Source organism: Lonchura striata, chromosome 5 (genome assembly GCF_050655825.1).
Source record: "Lonchura striata isolate lonStrDom1 chromosome 5, ASM5065582v1, whole genome shotgun sequence".
Lineage (NCBI taxonomy): Eukaryota > Metazoa > Chordata > Aves > Passeriformes > Estrildidae > Lonchura > Lonchura striata.
Window position 1 is genome coordinate 6,973,751 of NC_140707.1, and position 27,671 is coordinate 7,001,421.

General features: G+C 52.9%; 1 protein-coding gene across 1 annotated transcript; it reads right to left on the reverse strand.

Annotated features, from left to right (window-relative positions):
• Positions 1-14,760: 14,760 nt before the first annotated feature.
• LOC146767201 (uncharacterized) lies at positions 14,761-27,560 on the reverse strand. Its single transcript, XM_085581174.1, has 2 exons — positions 27,470-27,560; positions 14,761-17,602 (listed from the first exon to the last, which is right to left on the reverse strand). Exon 2 carries the CDS (start codon positions 17,573-17,575, stop codon positions 16,400-16,402), a length of 1,176 nt encoding a protein of 391 aa, XP_085437300.1. The 5' UTR covers positions 17,576-17,602; positions 27,470-27,560; the 3' UTR covers positions 14,761-16,399.
• Positions 27,561-27,671: the final 111 nt, after the last annotated feature.

A 27,671-nucleotide genomic window follows, 5' to 3' on the forward strand; every position in this document is an offset into this window, starting at 1 on the left:
TGCTGCTGAGAGGGGCTGGCTGGGGCAGGGCTGCTCCAGCTCCAGACCAGCCTGGGCACAGCTCCAGAGGACACTTCCCAAAGAAGGTAAGCCTGGGATTGCTATAAATATCAGGAGCTTTCCTGAGAGTGTTTCTATTTCCTGCTTGGAGCAGGGTGGGAAGTTTGGGGTGATGACAAAAAGGTTTTTGCTTTTTATATATTTATCATATATTCACAGTTCTGTAAATTACTATGATATAGTTATAAAATTATAATCCTACGAAACTCTATTAAACTCTTAACTATTTGAAACTACTATTATATAGTTAATATAGTTATAATCCTTAATTAACTCTAGTACTTATCCTTACCTTTCTCTTAGATTTTAGAACAATAAGCTGACTATCTAAATACATTCCTTTAATACTATATAGTCATATTATAAGGAAAAGGACCTACAAGAAGAACATTTTGGTTTTTCAATGTGAGCAGTGATACCAAAAAGCTGGGCAAAGAAGTCCTTGGACCCACTCCAATGGGTTGAGCCAGGGAACTGTAATTGGGACAAGTGAATGTCCTTTCAAATGTCCTTGTTAAATATCCTAATTAATCAATGAATTAAGGAATTGCTGAAATCAGGGGTTGGGTGTGCCTCATCCCCACTGGGACACCTGGGATCTTCCAATAAAAGTCTGGTTTTTATTTTACTCCTCTAACAGTGTAAGGGGTTTTTTTTCTCTTTTGATTATAGACAAGAGGGGGATAAGAGAAGCAGAACAGGAATTGTAATCCCAGAATGACAGAACATTCTGAGTTGAAAGGGACACACAGGATCATCAAAGGAATGTTTGAACATTTACACGGACTCCAGAACTGTGACTTTGGCTGGTCAGTGTCTCTGCTGGGAGCCTCCCAAAGGGCCTTCAGCCACTCCTCAGCCCTGGGCAGCAGCAGCATCACCTCTGCAGGGCCCAGCAGGGCTCTCCTGAGCTGCCCTTGCCCAGCTGCACACAGAGCCTGCCCCAGCCAGGGCCCTGCACACAGGCAGGTTTCTGTAGGGCTGGGCTGAGGGCACACAGGGTGGGATGGGCTCTGTGAGCGCTGGCAGGGACAAGGCACCTCTCAGGAGGGGATGTCCAGGCCCAGGAGATGCTCAGGGAAGCAGAGGGGGCTGAACAGAGCAGTGCTGGAGGAACAAGCCCATCCAGCCCCTCAGCTTCCCTCAGCCACAGGGAATCCTTTGCCTCTCCCATGTCTCAGTGGGAAACTGAGTGCAGCAGGAATGCTGGGGATTTCTGACCTCAGAGAGACAGGAATGGTGAGTGGGTAAGAAAACAATTCCTAAAACCAACTCCTGCCATCTATTTCCTTTAGAAATAAAGTGAAATTCCTTTAGAAGTCTGAATGCAGATGGTACCAAGCCTTTCTGCATCGGGAGAGATTCCCCTGAAAAATCCTGAATATCCAGCCTTGTCCCCCTGCCACATGGCCAAAAACCCAGGGCAGCAGGGCAGGGATGGCTCCTTGAGAGCCCCCACACACAGTCCTTGCTGCTCCTGGCACACTCAGCCAGCGCAACTGGAGCTCAGGCAGGGACCTGGGTGAAGGTTTTCCCAGAGCAGGAACAAGGGTGGGTGAGTCCCAGCAGGACAGGCTGCAGGGAATGGCCCAGGTTTGGCTCCAAGCAGCCTCTCCTGACTTGTCCCTGTCCTTTCTCCATGAACAGGTGCCCATGTGCAGCCACAGCAAATGTCCAACAGCAGCTCCATCAGCCACTTCCTCCTGCTGGCACTGGCAGACACACGGCAGCTGCAGCTCCTGCACTTCTGCCTCTTCCTGGGCATCTCCCTGGCTGCCCTCCTGGGCAACGGCCTCATCATCAGCGCCGTAGCCTGCGGCCACCACCTGCACACGCCCATGTTCTTCTTCCTGCTCAACCTGGCCCTCAGCGACCTGGGCTCCATCTGCACCACTGTCCCCAAAGCCATGCACAATTCCCTCTGGGACACCAGGAACATCTCCTACTCAGGATGTGCTGCACAAGTTTTTTTTTCCTTTTCTGTGCTGCAACAGAACATTTCCTGCTGACCATCATGTGCTACGACCGCTACGTGTCCATCTGCAAACCCCTGCACTACGGGACCCTCCTGGGCAGCAGAGCTTGTGCCCACATGGCAGCAGCTGCCTGGGCCAGTGCCTTTCTCACTGCTCTGCTGCACACAGCCAATACATTTTCCCTGCCCCTGTGCCATGGCAATGCCCTGGGCCAGTTCTTCTGTGATATCCCACAGATACTCAAGCTCTCCTGCTCCAATTCCCACCTCAGGGAACTTGGGCTTCTTGTGGTTATTAGCAGTTTATCATTTTGTTGTTTTGTGTTCATTGTTTTCTCCTATGTACAGATCATCAGGGCTGTGCTGAGGATCCCCTTTGAGCAGGGACGGCACAAAGCCTTTTCCACCTGCCTCCCTCACCTGGCTGTGGTCTCCCTATTTGTCAGCACTGCAGAATTTGCTCAGTTGAAGCCTGCCTTGATGTCCTCCCCATCCCTGGATCTGGCCCTGTCAGTTCTGCGCAATGAAATCCTGCTCAGCGTGGGCAACTGAGCCCTTGAAGGACTTAGTGTCAGGTCAAGGCTTGCTTTCCCTCCCAAAGCCTTCCCTTGGCAGCCTTGGGCAGGGGATTCATCCTCCCTCCCTGCTCCTTCCCACAGACCGGCTTGGAACCACTCTGTGGGCACTTTTCATTCTCTGTGTCTGTCCTGGCTCCGTCCTGAGCTCCCAGGAGCTCCCAGGCTGAGATGGCAACGCTCAGCCACACCAGGACCCTGCCCATGCCAACAGCACCCCCACAAGCAGCAGCAGCAGCAGGAGCAGCAGCAGCAGCTGCAGTCGCCTCTCAGCTGTTGGTGCCCCGGCACTGCAGCCCCTCCCGCTGGCACCAACGTTCCCTCATGGCCTTGGAGACAGTCCTGAATCCATCCATGGGGTCACAGAGACATGGAATCCCAGCGTTCCAGGTTCCTGGAATCCTAGAGTCATTGAATCTTGAGAAGCACACACAGAGGAGAAGGAGGAGGAGGAGGACGAGGACGAGGAAAAGGATGAGGAGGAGAAGGAGGAGGAGGACGAGGAGGAGGAGGACGAGGAGAAGGACAAGGAGGAGGAGGACGAGGAGGAGGAGGAAGAGGAGGAGGAGGACGAGGACGAGGAGGAGGAGGATGAGTAGGTGGAGGACGAGGAGGAGGAGGACGAGGAGGAGGAGGATGAGGACAAGGAGGACGAGGACGAGGAGGACGAGGAGGAGGAGGACAAGGAGGAGGAGGATGAGGAGGACGAGGAGGACGAAGAGGATGAGGAGGAGGACGAGGAGGACGAGGATGAGGACGAAGAAGAGGACAAGGAGGAGGACGAGGAGGAGGAGGACGACGACGACGACGATGACGAAGAGGAGGTGGAAGATGAGGAGGAGGAATAGGAGGAGGAAGAGAGAAAACAAGGACAAGGAGGATGATTAGGATGAGGAGGAGGAGTACAACGTGGAGGAGGAGGAAGAGGAGGAGGAGGACGAGGATGAGGAGGAGGAGGACGACGACGAGGAGGAGGACAAGGACGAGGACGAGGAAGAGGACGAGGACAAGGACGAGGACGAGGAGGACAAAGAGGACGACGAGGAGGACGATGAGGAGCAGGATGAGGAGGAGGAGGAGGAGGAGGAGGACGAGGACGAGGACGAGGTGGAGGACGAGGAGGAGGAGGAGGAGGAGGAGGAGAAGGAGGAGGACGAGGAGGACGAGGACAAGGACAAGGAGGAATAGGAGGACAAGGAAGAGGAGGATGAGCAGGAGGAGGAGGACGAGGACGAGGACAAGGAGAAAGAAGAGGAGGAGGAGGACGAGGAGGAGGAGGAAGAGGAGGAGGAGGAGGAAGAGGAGGAGTAGGAGGAAGAGGAGTAGGAGGAGGGCGAGGAGGAGGACGAGGAGGACCAGGAGGACCAGGAGGACCAGGAGGACGACGAGGACGACGACGACGACGAAGAGGAGGTGGAAGATGAGGAGGAGGAATAGGAGGAGGAAGAGAGAGAACAAGGACAAGGAGGATGATTAGGATGAGGAGGAGGAGTACAACGAGGAGGAGGAGGAGAAGAAGGATGAGGACGAGGATGAGGAGGAGAAGGATGAGGATGAGGAAAAGGATGAAGATGCAGAAGACAAGGAGGACGAGGCGGAGGAGGTGGAGAAGGAAGTTGAACAGGAGGAGGAGGAGGACACGGAGGAGAATAAAGAGGAGGAGGACAATGATGAGGAGGACCAGGAGGAGAAGGACGAGGAGGATGAGGATGAGCAGGATGGGGAGGACGAGAAGGAGGAAGAGGAGGAAGATGAGGAGGAGGAGAAGGAGGAGAATGAGGATGAGGAGGACAATGAGGCGGATGAGGAGTATAAGGATGCGGAGGATAAGTAGGAGGAGGATGAGGATGGGGAGGAGGAGGAGGAGGAGGAGGAGGAGGAGGAGGAGGAGGAGGAGGGGGAGGAGGAGGAGGAGGAGGAGGACGAGGAAAAGGATGAGGAGGGGGACAAGGAGGAGGACGAGGAGGAGGAGGACAAGGAGAAGGACGAGGAGGAGGTGGACAAGGAGAAGGACGAGGAGGAGGAGGATGAGGAGGAGGAGGAAGAGGACGAGGAGGACGAGGACGAGGAGGAGGAGGAGGATGAGGACGAAGAGGAGGAAAAGGACGAGGACGAGGACAAGGACGAGGAAGAGGACGAGGACGAGGATGAGGAGGACAAGGACGACGACGAGGAGGACGATGAGCAGGATGAGGAGGAGGAGGAGGAGGAGGACGAGTACGAGGACGAGGTGGAGGACGAGGAGGAGGACGAGGAGGAGGACGAGGAGGACGACGAGGACGAGGAGGAGGAGGAGGAGGAGGAGGAGGAGGAGGAGGAAGAGGAGGAGGAGGAGGAAGAGGAGGAGGAGGAGGAGGAAGAGGACTAGGAGGAGGGCGAGGAGGAGGACCAGGAGGACCAGGAGGACCAGGAGGACGACGAGGACGACGACGACGACGAAGAGGAGGTGGAAGATGAGGAGGAGGAATAGGAGGAGGAAGAGAGACGAGAAGGACAAGGAGGATGATGAGGATGAGGAGGAGGAGGACAACGAGGAGGAGTAGGAGGAGAAGGATGAGGACAAGGACGAGGAGGAGAAGGATGAAGATGAGGAAAAGGATGAAGATGCAGAGGACAAGGAGGACAAGGAGGTCAAGGAGGAGGAGGAGGAGGAGGAGGAGGAGGAGGACAAGGACGAGGACAAGGACGAGGACGAGGACAAGGACGAGGACGAGGAGGAAGACAAGGACAAGGACGAGGACGAGGAGGACAAGGAGGAGGACGAGGAGGACGATGAGGAGGAGGATGAGGAGGAGGAGGAGGAAGAGGACGAGGACGAGGAGGAGGACAAGGAGGACGAGGAGGACGAGGAGGACGAGGAGGAGGACGAGAAGGACGACGACGACGAGGAAGAGGAGGTGGAAGATGAGGAGGAGGAATAGGAGGAGGAAGAGAGGGAACGAGGACAAGGAGGATGATGAGGAGTTGGAGGAGAACGAGGAGGAAGAGGAGAATGAGGATGAGGAGGAGGAGGAGGAGGAGGACAATGGCAAGGAGGATGAGGAGGAGGAGGAGAAAGAGGAGGAGCAGGAGGAGGAAGAGGAGGAGGAGGAGGATGACAAGGACTAGGGCAAGCACAAGGAAGATGAGGAGGAGGAGGACAAGGCAGAGGAGGAGGCAGAGAAGCATGAAGAGGAGGAATAGGAGGAGGAAGAGAGAGGACGAGGACAAGGAGGATGATGAGGACGAGGAGGAGGAGGACAGCGAGAAGGAGGAGGAGGAGGATAAGAAGGATGAGGACGAGGACGAGGAGGAGAAGGATGAGGATGAGGAAAAGGATGAAGATGCAGAGGACAAGGAGGACGAGGAGGAGGAGGAGGAGGAGGAGGTGGAGAAGGAAGTTGAACAGGAGGAGGAGGAGGACTAGGAGGAGAATAAAGTGGAGGAGGACTAGGATGAGGAGGACCAGGAGGAGAAGGACGAGGAGGATGAGGATGAAGAGGATGGGAAGGACGAGAAGGAGGAAGAGGAGGAAGATGAGGAGGAGGAGAAGGAGGAGAATGAGGATGAGGAGGATGACGAGGATAAGGATGCAGAGGATAAGGAGGAGGAGGAGGAGGAGGAGGACAAGGATGAGGAAAAGGACGAGGATGAGCAGGACAAGGAGGACGAGGAGGACAAGGACGACAAGGAGGAGGAGGACGAAGAAGACGAGGAGGAGGAGGAGGAATATGAGGATAAAGAGGATGAGAATGAGGATGTGGAGGAGGACAAGAAGGAGGAGGACGACAAAGATGAGGAGGAGGATGATGAATAGGAGGATAAAGAGGATGAGAATGAGGATGTGGAGGAGGACAATGAGGAGGACGATGAGGAGGAGGAGGACGACGACAAAAACGAGGACGAGGAGGAGGAGGAGGATGAGGAGGACCAGGAGGATGAGGAGGACGAGGATGAGGAGGATGATGAGAAGGAGGAGGAGGAAGAGGAGGAGGAGGAGGAGGACGAGGAGGACGACGACGACGACGACGAAGAGGATGTGGAAGATGAGGAGGAGGAATAGGAAGAGGAAGAGAGAGAACAAGGACAAGGAGAATGATGAGGATGAGGAGGAGGAGGAAAACGAGGAGGAGGAGGAGAAGAAGGATGAGGACGAGAACGAGGAGAAGAAGGATGAAGATGAGGAAAAGGATGAAGATGCAGAGGACAAGTAGGACGAGGAGGTTGAGGAGGAGGAGGACGATGAGGAGGACGAGGAGGAGGAGGAGGACGAGGAGGAGGACGAGGAGGAGGAGGAAGAGGAGGAGGAGGAGGAAGAGGAGGAAGGGGAGGACGAGGACGAGGAGGACCAGGAGGACGAGGAGGACCAGGAGGACTAGGAGGACGAGGAGGAGGACGAGGAGGAGGACGAGCAGGACGACGACGAGGAAGTCCTCCTTGTCCTCTGCATCTTCATCCTTTTCCTCATCCTCATCCTTTTCCTCCTCCTCCTCCTCCTCCTCATCCTCCTCCTCCTTATCCTCCGCATCCTTATCCTCCTCATCCTCCTCATTGTCTTCCTCATCCTCATTCTGCTCCTTCTCCACCTCCTCATCTTCCCCCTCTTCTTCCTCCTCGTCCTCCCCATCCTGCTCATCCTCATCCTCCTCGTCCTTCTCCTCCTGGTCCTCCTCATCCTTGTCCTCTTCCTCTTTATTCTCCTCCTTCTCCTCCTCCTCCTCCTCCTCGTCCTTGTCCTCTGCATCTTCATCCTTTTCCTCATCCTCATCCTTCTCCTCCTCGTCCTCATCCTCATCATCCTCCTTGTCCTTGTCCTCTCTCTTCCTCCTCCTATTCCTCCTCTTCTTGCTTCTCTGCCTCCTCCTCTTCCTTGCCCTACTCCTCCTCCTCAATTTCCTTGTGCTTGCCCTAGTCCTTTTCGTCTTCCTCCTCCTCCTCTTCCTCCTCCTGCTCCTCCTCTTTCTCCTCCCCATCCTCATCCTCTTTGTCATTGTCCTCCTCCTCCTCCTCCTCCTAATCCTCATTCTCCTCTTCCTCCTCGTTCTCCTCCTCCTCCTCATCATCCTCCTTGTCCTCGTTCCCTCTTTTCCTCCTCCTATTCCTCCTCCTCATATTCCACCTCCTCTTCGTCATCATCGTCGTCGTAGTCCTCCTCCTCCTCCTCGTAATCCTCCTCGTCCTCCTCGTCCTCCTCGTCGTCCTCCTCATCCTCCTTCTCCTCCTCCTCCTCCTCCTCGTCCTCCTTATCCTCCTTGTCCTCCTCATCCTCCTCTTCCTCCTTGTCCTTGTCCTTGTCCTTATCCTCCTCCTCCTGCTCCTCGTCCTCGTCCTCGTCTTAGTCATCCTCCTCCTCCTCCTCCTCCTCCTCCTTGTCCTCCTCCACATCCTCATTTTCATCCTCTTTATCCTCCTATTCCTGTCCTCCTCCTCATCTTCCTCGTCCTCCTCCTCCTTGTCCTCCTCGTCGTCCTTGTCCTCCTCCTCTTCCTCCTCGTCTTCCTCGTCCTCCTCGTCCTCCTTGTCCTCTGCATCTTCATCCTTTCCCTCATCTTCATCCTTCTCCTCCTCGTCCTCGTCCTCATCCTTCTTCTCCTCCTACTCCTCCTCGCTGTCCTCCTCCTCATCCTCATCATCCTCCTTGTCCTTGTCCTCTCTCTTCCTCCTCCTATTCCTCCTCTTCCTGCTTCTCTGTCTCATCCTCTTCCTCGTCCTCCTCCTCCTCCTCATCTTCCTTGTGCTTGCCCTAGTCCTTGTCATCCTCCTCCTCCTCCTCTTCCTCCTCCTGCTCCTCCTCTTTCTCCTCCCCCTCCTCATCCTCCTTGTCATTGTCCTCCTCCTCCTCCTCCTCCTCCTCATCCTCATCCTCATTCTCCTCTTCCTCCTTGTTCTCCTCCTCCTCCTCATCATCCTCCTTGTCCTTGTCCTATCTCTTCCTCCTACTATTCCTCCTCCTCATCTTCCACCTGCTCTTCGTCGTCATCGTCGTCGTCGTCGTCCTCGTCCTCCTCCTCGTCCGCCTCCTCGTCCTCCTCTTCGTCCTCCTCCTCGTCCTCCTTGTCCTCTGCATCTTCATCCTTTTCCTCATCCTCATCCTTCTCCTCCTCCTCCACCTCCTCATTCTCATCCTCTTTATCCTCCTATTCCTCCTTCTCCTACTCGTCTTCCTCGTCCTCCTCCTCCTTGTCCTCCACATCCTTATTCTCCTCATCCTCCTCCTCATTGTCCTCCTCATCCTTATTCTCCTCATTCTCCTCCTCCTCATCCTCCTCCTTCTCCTCTTCCTCCTCCTCCTCATCAACCTCCTTGTCCTTGTTCTCTCTCTTCCTCCTCCTATTCCTCCTCCTCATCTTCCCCCTCCTCTTCATCGTCGTGGTCGTCGTGCTCCACCTCGTCCTCCTCCTCGTCCTCCTCGTCCTCCTTGTCCTCTGCATCTTCATCCTTTTCCTCATCCTCATCCTTCTCCTCCTCGTCCTCGTCCTCATCCTTATGCTCCTCCTCCTCCTCCTCGTTATCCTCCTCCACCTCATCCTCATCATCCTCCTTGTCCTTGTCCTCTCTCTTCCTCCTCCTATTCCTCCTTTTCCTGCTTCTCTGCCTCCTCCTCTTCCTTGTCCTCCTCCTCCTCCTCATCTTTTTTGTGCTTGCCCTAGTCCTTGTCATCCTCCTCCTCCTCCTCTTCCTCCTCCTGCTCCTCCTCTTTCTCCTCCCCCTCCTCATCCTCCTTGTCATTGTCCTGCTCCTCCTCCTCCTCTTCCTCATCCTCATTCTCCTCTTCCTCCTCATTCTCCTCCTCCTCCTCATCATCCTCTTTGTCCTCGTTCTCTCTCTTCCTCCTCCTATTCCTCCTCCTCATCTTCCACCTCCTCTTCGTCATCGTCGTCCTCCTCCTCCTCGTCCTCGTCCTCCTCCTCGTCCTCCTCCTCCTCCTCGTCCTCCTTCTCATCCTCCTCCTCATCCTCTTCGTCCTCCTCCTCCTCCTCGTCCTCCTCCTCTTCCTCCTCCCTCTCCTCCTTCTCCTCCTCCTCCTCCTCTTCCTCCTCCTCTTCCTCCTCCTCCTCCTCCTCCTCTTTATACTACTCCTCCTCCTCCTCCTCCTTATCCTCCTCCTCCTTATCCTCCTCCTCTTCGTCCTCCTCCTCCTCCTCCTCGCCCTCCTCCTCCTCCTCTTTGTGTGGTTCTCAATATTCAATGACTCTAAGATTCCAGGAACCTGGAACTCTGGGATTCCATGTCTCTGTGACCCCATGGATGGATTCAGGACTGTCTCCAAGGCCACAATGGAATGTTGGTGCCAGCGGGAGGGGCTGCAGTGCAGGGGCACCAACAGCTGAGAGGCGACTGCAGCTGCTGCTGCTGCTGCTGCTGCTGCTGCTGCTGCTGCTGCTGCTGCTGCTGCTGCTTGTGGGGGTGCTGCTGGCAGGGGCAGGGCTCTGGTGTGGCTGAGCGTTGCCATCTCAGCCTGCGAGCTCCTGGGAGTTCAGTACAGGGCCAGGACTGACCCAGGTTGGCACTGCACTTGAGGACAGACACAGAGAATGGAAAGTGCCCACAGAGTGGTTCCGAGCAGGTCTGTGGGAAGGAGGAGGGAGGGAGGATGAATTCCCTGCCCAAGGCTGCCAAGGGAAGGCTTTGGGAGGGAAAGCAAGCCTTGACCTGACACTAAGTCCTTCAAGGGCTCAGTTGCCCACGCTGAGCAGGATTTCTTCGCGCAGAACTGACAGGGCCAGATCCAGGGATGGGGAGGACATCGAGGCAGGCTTCAGGTGAGCAAATTCTGCAGTGCTGACAAAGAGAGAGACTACAGCCAGGTGAGGGAGGCAGGTGGAAAAGGCTTTGTGCCATCCCTGCTCAAAGGGGATCCTCAGCACAGCCCTGATGATCTGTACATAGGAGAAAACAATGAACACAAAACAACAAAATGATAAACTGCTAGTAACCACAAGAAGCCCAAGTTCCCTGAGGTGGGAATTGGAGCAGGAGAGCTTGAGTATCTGTGGGATATCACAGAAGAACTGGCCCAGGGCATTGCCATGGCACAGGGGCAGGGAAAATGTATTGGCTGTGTGCCGCAGAGCATTGAGAAAGGCACTGGCCCAGGCAGCTGCTGCCATGTGGGCACAAGCTCTGCTGCCCAGGAGTGTCCCGTAGTGCAGGGGTTTGCAGATGGACACGTAGCGGTCATAGCACATGATGGTCAGGAGGGAATACTCTGCTCCAAGGAAGAACAGAAGGAAAAAGAGCTGTGCAGCACATCCTGAGTAGGAGATGTTCCTGGTGTCCCAGAGGGAATTGTGCATGGCTTTGGGGACAGTGGTGCAGATGGAGCCCAGGTCGCTGAGGGCCAGGTTGAGCAGGAAGAAGAACATGGGCGTGTGCAGGTGGTGGCCGCAGGCTACGGCGCTGATGATGAGGCCGTTGCCCAGGAGGGCAGCCAGGGAGATGCCCAGGAAGAGGCAGAAGTGCAGGAGCTGCAGCTGCCGCGTGTCTGCCAGTGCCAGCAGGAGGAAGTGGCTGATGGAGCTGCTGTTGGACATTTGCTGTGGCTGCACATGGGCACCTGTTCATGGAGAAAGGACAGGGACAAGTCAGGAGAGGCTGCTTGGAGCCAAACCTGGGCCATTCCCTGCAGCCTGTCCTGCTGGGACTCACCCACCCTTGTTCCTACTCTGGGAAAACCTTCACCCAGGTCCCTGCCTGAGCTCCAGTTGTGCTGGCTGAGTGTGCCAGGAGCAATCAGGGCTGTGTGTGGGGGCTCTCAAGGAGCCATCCCTGCCCTGCTGCCCTAGGTTTGTGGCCATTTGGCAGAGGGACAAGGGTGGATATTCAGGATTTTTCAGGGGAATCACTCCTACTGCAGAAAGGCTTGCTACCATCTGCACTCCCAGGTCAAAAGGATGGAAGGAGATGGTTTTAGGAACTGTGTTCCTACCCACACACCATTTATGGCTCTCTGAGGTCAGAAATCCCCAGCATTCCTGCTGCACTCAGAGTTTGCCACTGAGAGATGTGAGAGGCAAAGGATTCCCTGTGGCTGAGGGAAGCTGAGGGGCTGGATGGGCTTGTTCCTCCAGCACTGCTCTGTTCAGCCCCCTCTGCTTCCCTGAGCATCTCCCTGGGCCTGGACATCCCCTCCTGAGAGGTGCCTTGTCCCTGCCAGTGCTCACAGAGCCCATCCCACCCTGTGTGCCCTCGGCCCGGCCCTACAGAAACCTGCCTGTGTGCAGGGCCCTGGCTGGGGCAGGCTCTGTGTGCAGCTGGGCAAGGGCAGCTCAGGAGAGCCCTGCTGGGCCCTGCAGAGGTGATGCTGCTGCTGCCCAGGGCTGAGGAGTGGCTGAAGGCCCTTTGGGAGGCTCCCAGCAGAGACACTGACCAGCCAAAGTCACAATTCTGGAGTCTCTGTACATGTTCAAACATTCCTTTGATGATTCTGTGTGTTCCTGTTCTGCTCAGAATGTTCTGTGATTCTGGGATTACAATTCCTGTTCTGCTTCTCTCATCCCCCTGTTGTCTATAATCAAAAGAGAAAAAAAAGAACCCTTGCAACAGTGTTAGAACAGTGAAGTTAAAACCAGACCTTTATAGGAAGCTTCCAGGTGTCCCAGTGGGGATGGGGCACACCCAGCCCCTGATTTCAACAATTTGTTAATGTTGATTATTTAGGATATTTAACAGGAACATCCAATGGGAGATTCAGTACCCAGTTACACACCAGACAGGAATCTGCAAAGGAGGGCTAAAGCCTCCTGTGCAATGGAGAAGGTAAACCCCCTCCCTCTGAATTACCAGGATCTTTAAATTAAAAGGCTCTCAGGCAAAGATGTGGGAATGGGAGTAACAATTCTTTACTAGGAGAAAACTAGACAACAATTTAAAAAGGCAAATGCAATCGGTACAAACAAAACCAGTGAAAAAGTCCAGAACCTGAGGATTCGGGGTGCCAGTAGCAGTCCTGCTGGGTTGATTGCTCCCCTTGCAGTGGTTGATGAATTGCAGCTGCAGTGGTGATCTTTAGAAGGGTACAGTTTTCCTCTGGAGATCTGGTGGCAGTGGGGACGGTCTTCCTCTGCACCGGGGTTGCCTCCGAGCTCCGCCGCCGCCGCCTCCCCGGCTGTTTCGCTGCGAGATCCCGCGAAGAAGAGAGAGGGAGCTGCTTCTCTGGCAATCCCCCAAAGTAAAGAGCTGCTCTGTCCCCAAAAAGGTACCCCCTTATATCCAATAAAAGAGTGCTTGGCTTCCCCCCTCTGGGTGGAACATCTCACAATAGGATGGTGTTATGTTACCAGCCCTGCATTGAATCAGTCAATGGCCCATTAGCAAACCATTACCTCTTAGGAGCAAAACCAGTTCTTGGAAAAGATAACAAAACCTGCCCAACAGGTTTGCCTTCAACAGATGGCAAATAGAATACAAGCTTATCTTACAACCCAGGACAGATGGACAAATCCTGGCTTGGGGGAAAAACAAAGGGTGAGCACCTTGGTCCTGCTGCCCAAGTCCAGCTCGAGAAGTCACCACCCTGTTCACAGTTGGATGGGCCCAGACTCTGCTCATCTCCAGAGTCCCCCACTCCTCCAGGCTGCTGGGATCCCCCAGCTCCAGGATTGGCCATTGCTGCTCTCCCCACTCCGATGCCAATTGGAACCCCAAAACCAATGTCCCCCCCAAACTGTTACCACTGCCCCAGCCAGTACAGAGATCGCTACAGGAACCCTTCACAAGTCTCCAAAGGGGCATCTGCGTCTCACCTTTGGGGCAATGCAAGATCCAAATATCCCTTTCCCTGCAAAAAAAACTCCCAGAAATCCCCCAATGGATTTGGGGTGAGCTCCCCCTCCCCACTTACCTACAGGATCTGGGGGAGTCAATGCTGCCCTGACCAGGGGAGCTGCAGACTCGGCAGAAGGGCAGGCAAACCATGTGGATCTGCTGCGGTTCCTCCTCTTCCTCCTCCTGTTCCTGTTCCTGTTCCTTCTTTTCCCTAACCTCCTCCTCATCTCTCTCTCCTCTTCCTACTGCTCCTCCTCCCTGACCACCCCAGATCCCCCTTTCCTACCCACCTCTCCCCCATGGCTGCAGCACCAGCGTTTGGATAGAGGGAACCTCCCATGAGCCCCCCAGGTATGGGCAGGGGGCTTGGGGACCCACCCAGTGCAGATCCATTCCCCCCTCCCAGAGCCTCACGGAAGTCACTCCAGGGATCAAGTGATGGGGACACTAAGGGATCCCCATGGAACCACCCATTTTTGATCCCATCCCCACCCTTCCCTCCCCACTCCCATTGTTCCCCCAACCCAAAGACCCCTCCCAACTCAATCTGAGGGTCCCATTCCTCTCCTGGTCAGAATCCTCTTTTCCCCTGCTTTCCCACCCCTTCCCCATTGTGCCTCCAGCTCTACCTCTCACCCCTGGGCTTGGATTTGGGGATCCAGGCCCCTCCTGTTCAGTTTGGGGATCACATCCCCCCTTTCCCTCAATTCAGGCAGCTCCTGGCAGCTTTTTCCTGGGAGGAATCCCTGAGTTTTGGGACTTTTAGGATGTAGCTTAGGAGGAGAACAGCTCTGTCGGGCTTTCCCCTCCCTGTTGTGGCCCCTCAGCTGTTCCCGACACCCTGGGGGTGCTGGGATTTCCCTCCCAGGGACAAGGACGTTCATCCCCTTCCAGGAGCCCAATGCCCAGCTGGGGCTCCAGGTCAGGGGTCCTTGAGCAGCTGCCCCAGAACCTCCACCAGGTTCTCCCAGTGCAGCCGGAGCCACTCGGCCTGGGCTCCCCAAAGGCCTCAGCAAGGTCCAAGTCCTGCCCAGGAACCCTCAACTCCTTCAAACCCAGCATCCCCCTCATCCCCTGCAAGTTCCTCCCATGGCACCGGCCATGGCCATGTCCCCACTTGTCACTGGCCATGTCCCACCATGTCCTCACCCATGGCTGTCTCCCCACCATGTTTCCATCCCTGTCACTGCCCCCCATGTCTCCATCCATGCCTGTGTCTCCCCATGTCCCTAGGGATGGCCCTGTCCCCCTCCATGTCCATGCGTGTCCATGTCACTCTCCATGTCTAATGCTTTTTCTCTTTTTGAGCCTGGTCTTATAAGCTCTCAGAGATAAGCATTATACCCTTGATAGCTCAGCTACCTCAGGTGGCATAAAACAAGCAGGATGGCTCATGTGACAGTGTTGGGAATAAAAAGTTTTAATAAAAGGCAAAAATAAAAAAGCTTTTTACAGAGAAAAGCCAAGTCAGGGCAAGAGGTTCTTGCTCTTGCTAAAACACTTCACAAAAGCAATTAACTTCTTTTGTTCTCTTCTTTTCTAGGGAATTGCTTAGGTGGGACTTTTTTGCTCCTGTCCAATTAGCTACCCTTAAGTTTGAGGTGAAGTCCCAGAGGTCCTATGAGGTGTCTTTCAACCAAATTGAGGAGAGAAACACCTGGCCTTTGTCCTTTTTAAGGGAACAAAAGGTTAACTTGTCTACTCTGTCAACAGAGGGCACATTCTTACACGTGTCCCACCATGTCTGTGTCCTACCATGACCACATCCACTAACTTAGTTCAATGTCTATTTTTACTTCAATATTGGATATTTTAAAGGGATAAAGAGAAATGAAAACAAAATCAAGGCCAAAAGAAAAAGACTTCCATGTCCATGCCGGCTGAGGATCCACGTGCTTGGGTGGAGGGAAGAACCTTTTTGGTGGAGTTTCTAACCCACTGTCTCCAAAATCTTGGTCTTTTCCCCAGTTTTTCCACCATCTGGCTGCAGAAGACACCCTTGGGCAATAGGAAATCAAAATCGTGGAATCCCTGAAGTTGGAAAAGACCTTGTCCTGGTTCAGAGCAAATTTGGGAGAGAACCTCCAAAGGGATTCCTCTGGAAAGCTGATTCAATTGGCTCCTCCCCCAGCCAGTTTGGGAAAAGTATCTCCTTGGAGAACAGTGGAAAAAACTGTTTTTTAAAGAATAAAACCTAAACAATATTAAACAATAAAACCTCTTGCTGCTCTAAAAGAGACAAACTCAGGAAGTCCCTCCGTGGGTTGTAGCTCAGCTCCCTCAGTCTCTTATCAGTCCCTCCGGTGCTGGAAATGCCACAGTCCAGGCCTGGCCCGCTGGGCCACAGGTGTGAGCTGCCGGTGCTCTTCTGGGTGTTCAGGCCAGAGCAGGTTTAAACAGGTCCAAAGAAAAGGGAAAAACAGCCACAGTCCAGGGAACTTCTCTGCCACAGCTAGCTAAAACTAATTAACAGCAAAGGAGAGATCTGTACCTCTGTCTGTCCATCTGCAACAACCCGGCCCAGGAGCAGGAATGTGGAGGAGTGAGTGCAGTTTCTGAAAACAAACTCTGCCCTTCTCTCCCTCCTTTGCTCTCGGAACAAGTCTTAAAGGTGCAAAAATTATAATTCACCATAAACACAACAGACAACTGGAGATACAAGCATCATATAGTCAACCTAGGACATACCTCCAAGACCATTCAGTATTCCTTGATGCCACCAGAATATAGGATTGAGTGCAAAAGATTTTATGGAGTTGGAAGTCATTAAATCTGCTCTCCCCAAGGAATTCCCATTGTTGGTCTGTGCCCCAATGGATGTTCCTGCCACTGGGTTTATCTAGGTGCCCACAGGGAACGAGGAAGATGTGGAGCCTCCCAGCCAAGTGTCTTCCCAACACAGATAACCAGGCCCATAGATCACCAAGACTGCCCAATGAAGGTCACTGAGGATCATCCAACGTGGATCCTCCCATAGGGAATGGAGCTGGGATGAGCATAAGAAGCTCTTCCCACCCTTGGGCAACTCACAGGGCTTCCCCCCTTAGTGGCGCCTCCTTTGGTGTTTGATCAAGGCTGATCTCTGTGAGAAGCTCTTCCCACACTTCCCACACTCGTAGGGCCTCTCCCCGGTGTGGATGCGCCGGTGCACGGTGAGATTGGTGTTGTGCTTGAAGCCCTTCCCACAGTCGGGGCAGCGGTAGGGCCTCTCCTCTGTGTGACTCCGCTGATGTACGAGGAGACTGGAGCTGATCCGAAACCTCTTCCCACACTCAGGACACTCGTAGGGCTTCTCCCCGCTGTGGATGCGCTGGTGCTTTCTCAGGTCTGAGTGCCACCCATAGCTCTTCCCACATTCCAAGCAGGTGTAGGGCCGTTCCCCAGTGTGGATTACCTGGTGCCGAATCAGGGCTGAGCTTTCCCTGAAACTCTTCCCACATTCCCCACACTTGTAGGGCTTTTCCCCAGTATGGATCTTTTTGTGTTCCGTAAGCTGGGAGTTGAGGCTGAAACTCATCCCACACACCCCACACTCGTAGGGCTTTTCTCCAGTGTGGATCCTCTCGTGCCTCCTCAGGCCAGAGCTGTGCCTGAAGCTCTTCCCACATTCCCCACACTCATAGGGTTTTTCCCTAGTGTGGATCCTCTGGTGTTGCATCAGGTAGCCCTTCTGGCTGAAGCTCATCCCACATTTCCCACACTCAAAGGGCTTTTCCCCAGTGTGGATTACCGAGTGCTGCATCAGGCTGCTCCTCTGGCTGAAGCTCTTCCCACATTCCCCACACTCAAAGGGCTTTTCCCCAGTGTGGATCCTCTGATGTTGGATCAGAATGGAGTTCTGGCTGAAGCTCCTCCCACACTCCCCACACTCAAAGGGCCTCTCCCCGGTGTGGATCCTCTGGTGATGTCTCAGGTTGGAGCTCCAGCGGAAACGCTTCCCACATTCCTCACACTCGTAGGGCTGTTCCCCAGTGTGGATCACCTGGTGCTCGATCAGATCCAAGCTCCGGCTGAAACCCTTCCCACATTCCAAGCACTTGTGGGGCTTCTCCCTGCCACGAGGCTTCTCCACCAGCTCTGAGCTCTGGCTGGATCTCTGCCTGCCTTCCTGGCTCAGGGGGGCTCTTTCCTCCCCGCAGCTCCCTGGGCTGGGTTTGCTGCCACTCCTTGTGCGGGATCTCCAGGGCTTTTCCTCCTCCTCCATTTCCTCCATTTTCATTCCTCCCCGGGAATGAAAAATCCTGGTCTGGGGGGAAAAAAAAAGAACAGAGCATCTTGGACTGGGAGTTCCTCCTGTCCCCACTTCATCTCACAAAGTCATTGGGCATCGTGTGTCTATAAGAACCTCCAAAACACCAAGGTTCAGCATAAAAATCCTCCAAACTTTAAGACATAGATCAAAACCTCCCCAAACATCAAGATTCAGCAAAAAATTCCTCCAAAACAAAAAGATCCAGCCATTAAAAAAAAATAAATCAGCAACATTTAACCCAATAAAGCTGAGGAATGCCATGATTCACCCCTGTGAAAATCGTGGAACCCCTCCACAGTCACCTGCTGCATGTGGGGTGGCAATGCTCCTGGGGCTAAGGGGAGGCTATAGATACAAAGAGGAATGGAACCTCGCGGTGATCCTTGTTTCTGCTCCTCCTCCTCCTGTGTCCCTATTCTTCCTCACACTCCTCTTCCTCCTCCTATTCCTCCTTCTCCTGCACAATCCCACCCTCTCCTGCCACCTGCATCCTTTGACCATTCTGTTCCTCAAGGCTGCTTCTCCTTCCCTTCTCCTCCTGCCCCCAGGCCCAGCACCCACTGCCGGCTCCCTCTTCCCCCCAGCCCCACAGCATCCCAGCGCAGGGGCAGGGATGGAGCTGGGGCAGGTCGGGCTGGGGCAGCGCTGGGCTCTCGGCCGCTCCCGCCCGCACTCGGTCCCCACTGCAGCCGCTCCCGCCAGGACAGCGCGGGGGGGCCCGGCCTTGGCGCTGCCCCACTCCCACCTCCCCAAATTCCCCTCGCGGGGCCATGGGGCCGAGGGGGGGCGCAGGTGGGTCCAGGTGGGGAACGCGGGGAGCTGCGAGTCTGCCTGGCAACTGGTGAGTCATCAGCGCCGCGGGCTCTGATTGGCTGAGCTCTGCCCGAGCCCTGGGGCTGCAGCACAGAGGGGACACCCTGCTCCAGGGGGGATGTCCCACAAACGGGGGACCCCATGGAAGGAACCACAGGAAAGTGTCTTTACAAACAGATGCTCTAAAGCTGCTCGGAGATAGGGCCAGGGACCTGTACGTAAGGAAGTGACAGGAGAAGCCATCAGTTTCAGAAAATGTTATTAATTGATGACAGACACTGCTGCTCAGCCAAGGTCCTGCTCAATTCATGAACTTCCAGAAGAACAACAAAGCCTTAACAGAGCCATGAATATCATCTGCTGTACAATAGTGGGGTGCATATTAATGGGGGTATATAGTAGGCGGATTGGGATGTCTGTACCTCTCAAGTACTTCAGCCAACACAGAAAGGGAAAGGGAGATGCAGCCGGGAAAATTAGGATGAAAAGGAGGCTCTGTCCTCTAATACTTTGAGAGAGCCGATGGGGAATGTCCCATGGCTTCTCCCTTTTATTAGTAATGAAATTATTTTACAGGACTCCTCTCTCTGCTTTGTGGACAGAAACCTCTGGCAATGTCAATTTTCCCGCACATCCTCGGGCTCATCCCGAATTCCTTCCACCGTCCGGGGCGGCGGGCAGGGAGTGCAGCTGAAGGTGCCTCACCCACTTTGGGTGATCGGCTCCCTTGGCTGGCGGCACCGGGGATTGATTGGGGACCCGGGAGTGACCAGGAGACAGACGAGTGACACATCAGGGGGGTCTGTGAAGAGTCAGCAGGGAGAGAGCACTGAAAATCTCATCAGTGAGTGCCCTGGGATCCTCGGGGAGTGAACATGGCAGGGCACCCATGGAGGGGAGAAAAGGGAAAGCCAGGGAGGGGTCCTGGCCAAAGGGATGATGATCCCAAAATGTCTCTGAAGGGTCCCCTGGGAGAATGTTGAGGTAGTTTGCATATTTCCCCAGAGGTAATTAAGGACATGGAAACCCACGGGGGCAATAAGGGAAGGGGAGAAGGGATTTGGACAACAGGGGATGGATGGTGTTGGTGTGCTGGGAAGGGATCAGGTGAAGAGGAGTGTACAGCAATATGGTTCAGGCAAGAAGCAGCAGGAGGAATCTATGTGGTAAGAAAAAGGATGATGGCAAAGAGAAGAAAGAGAAAAATACAGAGGACTGAAATGTTTTTCAACAGGGTCTTATCCTCACATTTGCCAGCTGATCCAGATCCTTCGCATTCCGAGTTTCCAGGAGAGGAAAAGCAGGAGGTCAGGATGCCAGGGGTTTCTCTGCGCTGGCAGCGGCAGCACCGGGCGCAGAGGTGCGGCACCGGGAGCACGGGCTGGGGCCTGTGGGGAGCTGCGGGGCCGGGCCGGGGCTGTGGGGCAGCCGGGGCTCAGCGCCGGGCGCTGCCTGACCCCACCAGCCCCGGGCAGGGCCGGCAGTGGCCCCCGGCCCCCAGGAGGCTGCGGGACGCCCCGGCCGCTGCCCGGCCCCGGGGAGCTGCCGGCCCTGCCCGCCGGGGGGGCCGCCTTTGGACACTGCGGCAGGACAGGCACCGGCTCTGCCACACGGGCTGGGCAGGGACCCTGAGCACAACGGGGAACACAAAGGAACAGCTGGGAAATGCAGAGTGCACATGAAGGATCAGGATTTGCTGTTCAGGATTTGCTTTGGGTCCCTGCAGAAAGGAAAGGTTTTGCAGAAAGCTCAGCAGCTCTCAGAGGATGAGCACCCACAGGCAGTGACCGGGGCTGCAGGAGTGGCAGAAGAAGCCCTGCAGCACTTGGGCACAAGGGCACAGTAGCTGAAGGCAAGAAGGGATGAGCAAAAGGCCAAGCTGAAGGCAAAGGCCACGGCAGAGTTCCCACAGCCCCTGAGGGATCAACCCCAGGGCCCAAGGGGGCCCCAGCACCCAGGGCATGACGGGGTCGGCCACAAGCACCTGGCAGAGGCATTGCCCTCCTGGCCAGGGCAGAGCCCACCCAAACAGCCCCTGGGAAGGAGTCAGGGCTCCAGCTGCAGCCCACAAGGACACTGCAAGCACAGACAGCAGCACCCTCAGCAGGAGCAAGTCCACCCCTGCATGGACATGGATTGGCAGGGCTCTCTGAGCTCCCATCCTACCGGGGACCCACCACACTGGAGCCCTGGAGAACATTCAGGCTGGGTCTGCATCCAGAGAAGGCCTCTCCTGATGGACACAGGGGCCTCTCCATCCACTCTGAATCTTACACCTAAGCGGGACAACTGCTAAAATGTCTTTTGAGTATTCAGGGGAGAAGTAGGAAAGAGGAGTGGCTTTATTCAACCACTTACAGCATATGTGGGAAAGGGTTTGAAATGGAAGAATTTTTACCTGCTCCTAATTGTGACTATAGTTTACAGGGAAGGGATTTGATCGCTAAACTGGGAATGCAAATTAACATTATAAAAGCTGACAGAGGCTAGTTCTGTTGTACCTTTGTGTCATATGTCTGGCAAGGCCTATGCTGAAGTGAACCCAGAAGTGTGGGCAGCCTCAGGGAAATGGGGAAAATTAGATATGGAGCCTCTTCAAAGTACTTTGAAGCAACCAGCACAAGTGTTGTCTAGAAGCAACACCCTATTCCAAGGGAGGGAAGAATGAAAAATGCATATTATATGATTGGCTCATTGCAAATATTAAAATGAATCCTATATGTGTTATGTCAGAAAGTTATGCTCTAGTAATCTCTTTTAAGTAGTGCTGTATTAATCTCTTTTAAGTAGTGTGCTACATACAGATTTTAGCCTATAGCATGAGATTAAAATAGAAACTATGTGACATAAGATACTTTCTGTAACTAGCTCAAGCAATGGAAAAGATAATCAAGAAATTCTTTGCATTATTGAGGCTGGATAGAGATCACAGCAACAGACAATTGGAACCCCAGAAAAGAATCATTGCCTCCTTTCCAGAAAAGCTCAGACTTCCAGGAACCAAGAAGGCTGATTTACAACATGGGGGGGAATCTAAAATTAAGCAGAAACACCCTGGTTTGAAAGGAATGTTTGAATCATGTATGAGATATATGAATATGCAATAGGCCATTGCTTTTAAGGGGTAATCCTTCATAAGCAAGGTGTGCTATTTGGTGGAGTGCCAGGCAACCAGACTCCATAATTGTTTACATTTATTGTCTCTTATTGTCCTAATTTTTATGACTATTTTCTTACTAATAAAGTTCTAAAATTTTAACAAAAGTGAATGGTGTTTTTCACAGGAAGGAAGGGGAATTGGACAAAGCGCAGGACAAACCCACAGAGCTGTGTGTGCTTGTAAGAGCCTGGCACTGAAATGTCCTGAGCAGGAAGGCTTCAATAGCTTCTGGTAACACCATGTCAGCTAAAAGGGGGCAAAATCAATTCTGACTTCTTCAGCAACCACTGGATCACTTATTAAGGTATTTCTAAAAGAAATAATTCCAATAAAAGGGATTGTGGAAGAAATAGAATCAGACAGTAGAACTCATTTTACAGGAAAAATCCTTCAGGGGGTTATTTCAGCTTTAGGAATACAATGGGACCTCCATAACCCCTGGCACCCCCAGAGCTCAGGCTGGGTACAAAGAATTAATAGGGAACTAAGGAAACACCTTTGGAAGCTGGGGATACAAACCAGGATGCCATGGATACGGCTTTTGCCATTGGATTGGGCAAGAAGAAGAGCCAGACCCAGGGCAGATATTCAATTCAATCTCCCATGGAATTGATCTTGGGAATTCCTTACCCTGGGAATTCTCCACCTAGTGCAGGGTGGAGATAAGGGATGCACATTTAAAGCAGTCTGTGGCCAGAATCCTGTCTCTGGTGCAATCTCTCCCCCAGGAAGCTGGGCTGGCACAGAGCCTGACTTGGCACTTTGCTGCTCCCAATGATATGTATGTTTGTTATAATTTGCACCAATGTAATATTGTTGTATTTGGTTAAGGGAAATATGATTTGACACGTATAATATTTTGTTATTGCAAAGCACACACGCCAGCACTGAGAACTGCCCCCCCCCCCCCATATTGGTTACACCAATACTGGCTTTCTTGGACAAAGCCTCATTTACAATTTAACACATGTGGCTCGCCTGAAGATGGGGAGATGGGCTGCTCAGAAGGGCGATACTGGAATGCCTGGGCACTGATCATCCTGGTAACAACCCTAGATTGGGATTGCTGAACTCCTCCGGGCTGATACATCTGAAAGCCACGGCTCCATAACTCCATCAGAGGATCGAGGATCATCCACACCTGGACTTGGATTGTTCAACCTTGACTCAGAGAAAAGAACGTCATGAATATGTGGGACTTTGAATAGAAAAAAAAGGCAGATGGCTGAAATCCCAGCCTTGGGCAGAAAATTTCCTGTAAGAACTGCAGGGTCCAGGAGGGCGTGTGTGTGCCTAGGGTAGGGGAACCTCTGCCAAATGGCGTCCTTCCTGTCACACACCCAGTGCCGACCCCAGGCTCAGCACTGTCCTTCTCCTTGTGGCTGGCTCAGAGAGAATTTGATCCTAAATAAAATTTTCATTTTCATTTTTATTTGGATGGACAAATTTTCATTTATAACACCAACATCCAAGCAGGACATGGGCTCTGCCTGAGGAGTGCAAAGCAGCACCACTGGTGGCCAAGTGGCGTGGCCCATGCCAAGGGGCCCCGAGGCCAGAAACAGCCGCCAGCACAGCTGAACACGGGGGGACCCCTCAGCCTGGGCTCCAGGTCTCTGCAGCCCCGGAGATTTGCACTTCCCGCCTGCAGCAGGAGGATGGGAGGCCCCCCTGAGCCTGCACTGAAGGCAGCGCAGCAGCAGCCAGGGCTCCACAGCGGGGCAAGGCCCTGGGCCTGCCCACACCTCCTCTGCTGAAATCCTCGGCCTGGCCACCCTCCCTGGGCAGCTCCAGCCACCGGGGCCAGCCCTTGCTGCCACTGCTGCAGCTTCAGTGCTCGCTGGGCCTGCACTGCCACAGCTGCTGGGGACACACCGGGACAATTCCACTCTGGCTCTCACTCACACTCACACACTGCCCTGCCTGCCAGTGCATCCATGGAAAATAGACCAGCTCATAGACTTGAACATTGTTAACCTTTGATTTCTCTACTCAGGCTTGCTTTGCCTTGGCCTTAGGGAAAGAAATGTTAAAGGTTTTGTTAAGGGATGTTACACCACTCAGTGGAGATGAGTTTAACACCTCAACACACTGGGAATGGCCCAAAAGATACCCACAAAGACAACGACCAGCAGCAAAACATCAACCCCAGCAGCAAACAGCAACCAACACCTACCCCAGACACTGCCCCCGGCAGGGCTGCAGACACCTGGTCTGCAAAAGGCTGAGAAGGAAATCCAGCACTTCCCACCTCATTAACAGCACAAGCAAAGAAATCCGGGCCCAATAGGAAACCAAATACTAAAAACTGCACAACTTGAAACTACAGAACATTAAACCAATCGATTTAGAGTCGTTCAGACTGTATCAAGTTTGGGAAAAATCAACTAAAACCCATGTGTCATGCAATGATTTTCTCTGCACACCTGGGCTATGTGGGGATGGAATGATTTCTGTTGAACATCCTGGCCAGAATCAAGGAATGCCTTGACTCTAACACTAAACATATTGGTGGAGTTTTTCTTTTTCCTGCAGTTTCAGTGCAAAGTTTAGAGCCTTGGAGTATTTTTTGTATTACTCCTGTTTCTATGTTGCCAGTTAGGTTTGGGTCAGGGATGTGAGAATGAGTTTTTACTTTGAAGAGAAGTAGAAACAACTGAATTGCCTTGGAATTTTTTTGTGTATGCTTGTGCAGAGCTCTTAGAGATACCAAAATTTTGGTCCTGGCTTTTTAATACTCACCTTTAGGCTGCATTTTTGTGAAAAATGCGTATTTATGATTGGCTTTTTGCAAATGTTACAATGAATATTATATGTGTCATGTTAGAAAGTTATGCTGTATTAATTCCCTTACATATTGTGTTAAGTGTAGTTTTAGGTTACAACATAATGTTAAAATAGAGATTATGTATGTGGGGGGAGTTTTCTTTTTAGGAATGAGAAGCTCCCTTCGAAGAACACCTAAATCTTCCAAAGGAGAGGAATTTATGGCTTCTTATCAGGAGAAGCTAATTTCTTCAGGCCTTGCTCAGACTTGAAGATGCCAGGGGATTAAAGGGAACACTTGACATACAACAGAGTTTCTTGTTTAGAACAGAATGTATGCATAACCATGAAGGATGTATGACAATGCAACAAGTGTCTTGGTTTAAGGGTGATTCCTTTGTTCACAAGTCAAGCTTTTCTTGACTTAGGGTCCGAGAGCATCTGGACGTCCGTAATTCTTTGCTCTTTTTGTCTTGTAATTGTCCTAACTCTAATTGTATTATTATTTTTATAACCATTTTCTTATTATTAAACTTTTAAAATTTTAAAAACCAAGTGATTAGAGTTTTTCAAAATTTTCAAAACGAGATGAGATTTAAAGGTGACCCTTTAACTCATAAACAATAAATAGATGATTTGAAGGAAAAAAAAAAAAGCAGCAGATGGTGGGGAGGGGGCACAACTGAGGCTGCTGAAGGCTGCTGTGGAAGAGAAGCTGCATTCCAGGCACCCAGGAGGAGCTTCAGAAATGCAAATTAACACTGCTGGGGCAAACTGGGGACAATGTACCTGGCTCTTCTTGCCTGGGGCAGGAATTGGCTGATTCCCTCTGCCCCTCACCCCAAGCTCTGCCTGCTTGCACAGATGGAATCTGCACAGCTGAAGGCAGAGCCCATGGTGAGGATCTCTGACTCTGCAACAGAAATGGCTGAAGCTGCAAAGGGAAACAGCAAATGGAGAATGTTGGGAAAACTTCACTAAAATAAGGGGGGGATCATCCCTCTGCCCACTCCAACATCTGCTGTCACTGTCTGTGCTGTACAGGGTGTATCACAGCACTGGGGGTTTTGCTAGAACAAGTTCAGGGAAATCAGTTGGAATTCAAGTATATGATGAAGGAGTAAGAAAAAAAATGGTCAATTGATGCAGCCCCAGCTTGAGGGAGCGCCCAAACATGGGGAAAAGATGAACGGCCCCCAGAATAAATCCTACAACACCATGGACCAGCCCCTGGGAACCAAAACGGTTTTGTGAAAAATGCATGTTATATGGCTCTGTGCAGATAGTTACTATATGTATTATGTTATAATGATAACTTGTGCTGTATGAACATCTTAATAGTATGGTAAACGTAGCTTTGTAGATAAAATTAAGCTTTAGTAGTTAAAAGAAAATATGCATGTGTGGGGGGGGGGGGGTTAAGGAATGAGAACACCTAAATTCGCTCAAGGAACACTTAAATTCTCCAGAGAAGAGCAATTTATGGATTTCTTACTAGAAGAAGTTAATTTCTTCAGGCCATGCTCAGACTGGAGGATGCCATGGGGATTAAAAAAAAATAGCTGACATACAACAGACAGAGTTTCTTGTTTTAAATAAAATGTATGCATAACCATGAAGGATATAAGAATATGCAACAGTGTATTTTTTTAGGGGTGATTCCTTTATTCACAAGGTATTCTTGTTGTGGCTTAAGCGCCCAAGAGAGCATCTGTCCATCTGTAAGTCTTTGCTTTTTAATGTCTTGCAATTGTCCTAACCCTAAATTTTTAGTAGTCTAATTGTATTTCTACTTCTATAACCATTTTACTAGTATTAAACTTCTAACATTTTAAAAACCAAGTGATTGGCGTTTCTCACAAATTCATATCAGGAGACAGAGAACCTATTTTTCATTTGAATGGCATAATTTGATTACAAGCTGTCCTCAGAATAAGAACCAACCAGACAGCTCCAGCTCCTGACCTTCCTGCCGACCAAGCCACTCAAATGAGGAACACAACATTTCAGCAGGAGATGGGATCAGATTATCTGTGAACAGAAAAAGGAGGAGTTTGTGGAAAACTAAATGGCTCAAACTGCTGTTGGCAAAGAGATGATGAGAAAACTGCTAAAAATGATAAGAAAGGAAATAGGAGAGCAGTTTATGTATTGGTCCAAACATGGAAAGGATGGAAATGGGACACGCTTTCCTGGCTCCCCAGCACACCAGGGGTTAAAGGAATGCTGCTTCTCCTCTTCTGTGCTGCAGCAACTCTCATCTTTTTACCATGCTCCACACCTTGGCAGTGCAGCTCATCCAGCAGCTGAGCCAGGGCATGCAGGTGGCAGCCAGGCCTCCTGATCCACAAACGCTACAAAAGGACAGGGAATGAGGGCACCGAGAATAATCCCAAAACCAAAGAGGACCCGGGAAGGACAAAACAGAGTCAAGGAGTGAATCTGCCTGGAGATCGGGTCGGGCACTTGTAGATAAGGAAGTAACGGGAGAAACCATCAGTTCCAATAAATGGTACAAATTGACCCAGACAACTGCTCAAAGTCCCGCTACATTCCTGAACTTCGAGGAGAAGAACAAAGACTTAACAGAGCCATGAATATCGGCTGTTCTACAAAAGGAGGGTGCACATTAACGAGGACAGGCTCCAGGCGCATCGGGAAGTCGGAACCTTCCAAGGAACTCAGCCGGTGGGCAAAGGCAGAGGGAGATCGGCCGGGAAAATGAGGATAAAAAGGAGGCTGCGGACTACAGCCACGGCAGAGAGCGCACGGCAAATGCCCCACGGCCTCTGCCCCTGCTCGGCAATAAAGTCACTTTGACAGGACTCCTCGCTCTCCCCCGGGCACACGAACCTCCGGCGACGGGAATTTCCCCGCCCGCTGCCGGCCGCGGGGCAGCCCCTCTGTCCTACCCACAGCAGCCGGGCCGAGCCAGCGCTGCTCCGGCAGCGGCTCCTGCCCGGCCCCGGCGGGAAGGAGACCGCGGGCAGCCGCTCCCGCAGCGCCCTCAGCCCGGGGCCGGCACGGGCCGGACACGGCACCGGCGAGCCGCCGGAGCCCCCTGCCGCCCCCTCCGCCCGCAGCCGGCCCCGAGCCCCCGCAGAGCCCAGCGCGGCTCCCACCTGCGCCGGGGCCGCCTCCGAGCTCCGCCGCCGCCGCCTCACCGCGCTCCGGCCGCTGCCGCCGCTGCCGGGCCCGCGCAGCCGCTCGGCCAATGGCGGCGCTGCGCGGCCACGGCCGCCCTCAGCCCGCCGCCGGGGCCGCGCCGCGCCCCGCTCCCACCAATCAGCGCGCCGCGACCGCGACTGACGGCACCGGCGGCCA

Coding starts and splice junctions, on each gene's coding strand:
- LOC146767201 (XM_085581174.1), bottom strand. CDS start 17,575: ATGAAAATGGAGGAAATGGAGGAGGAGGAAAAGCCCTGGAGATCCCGC.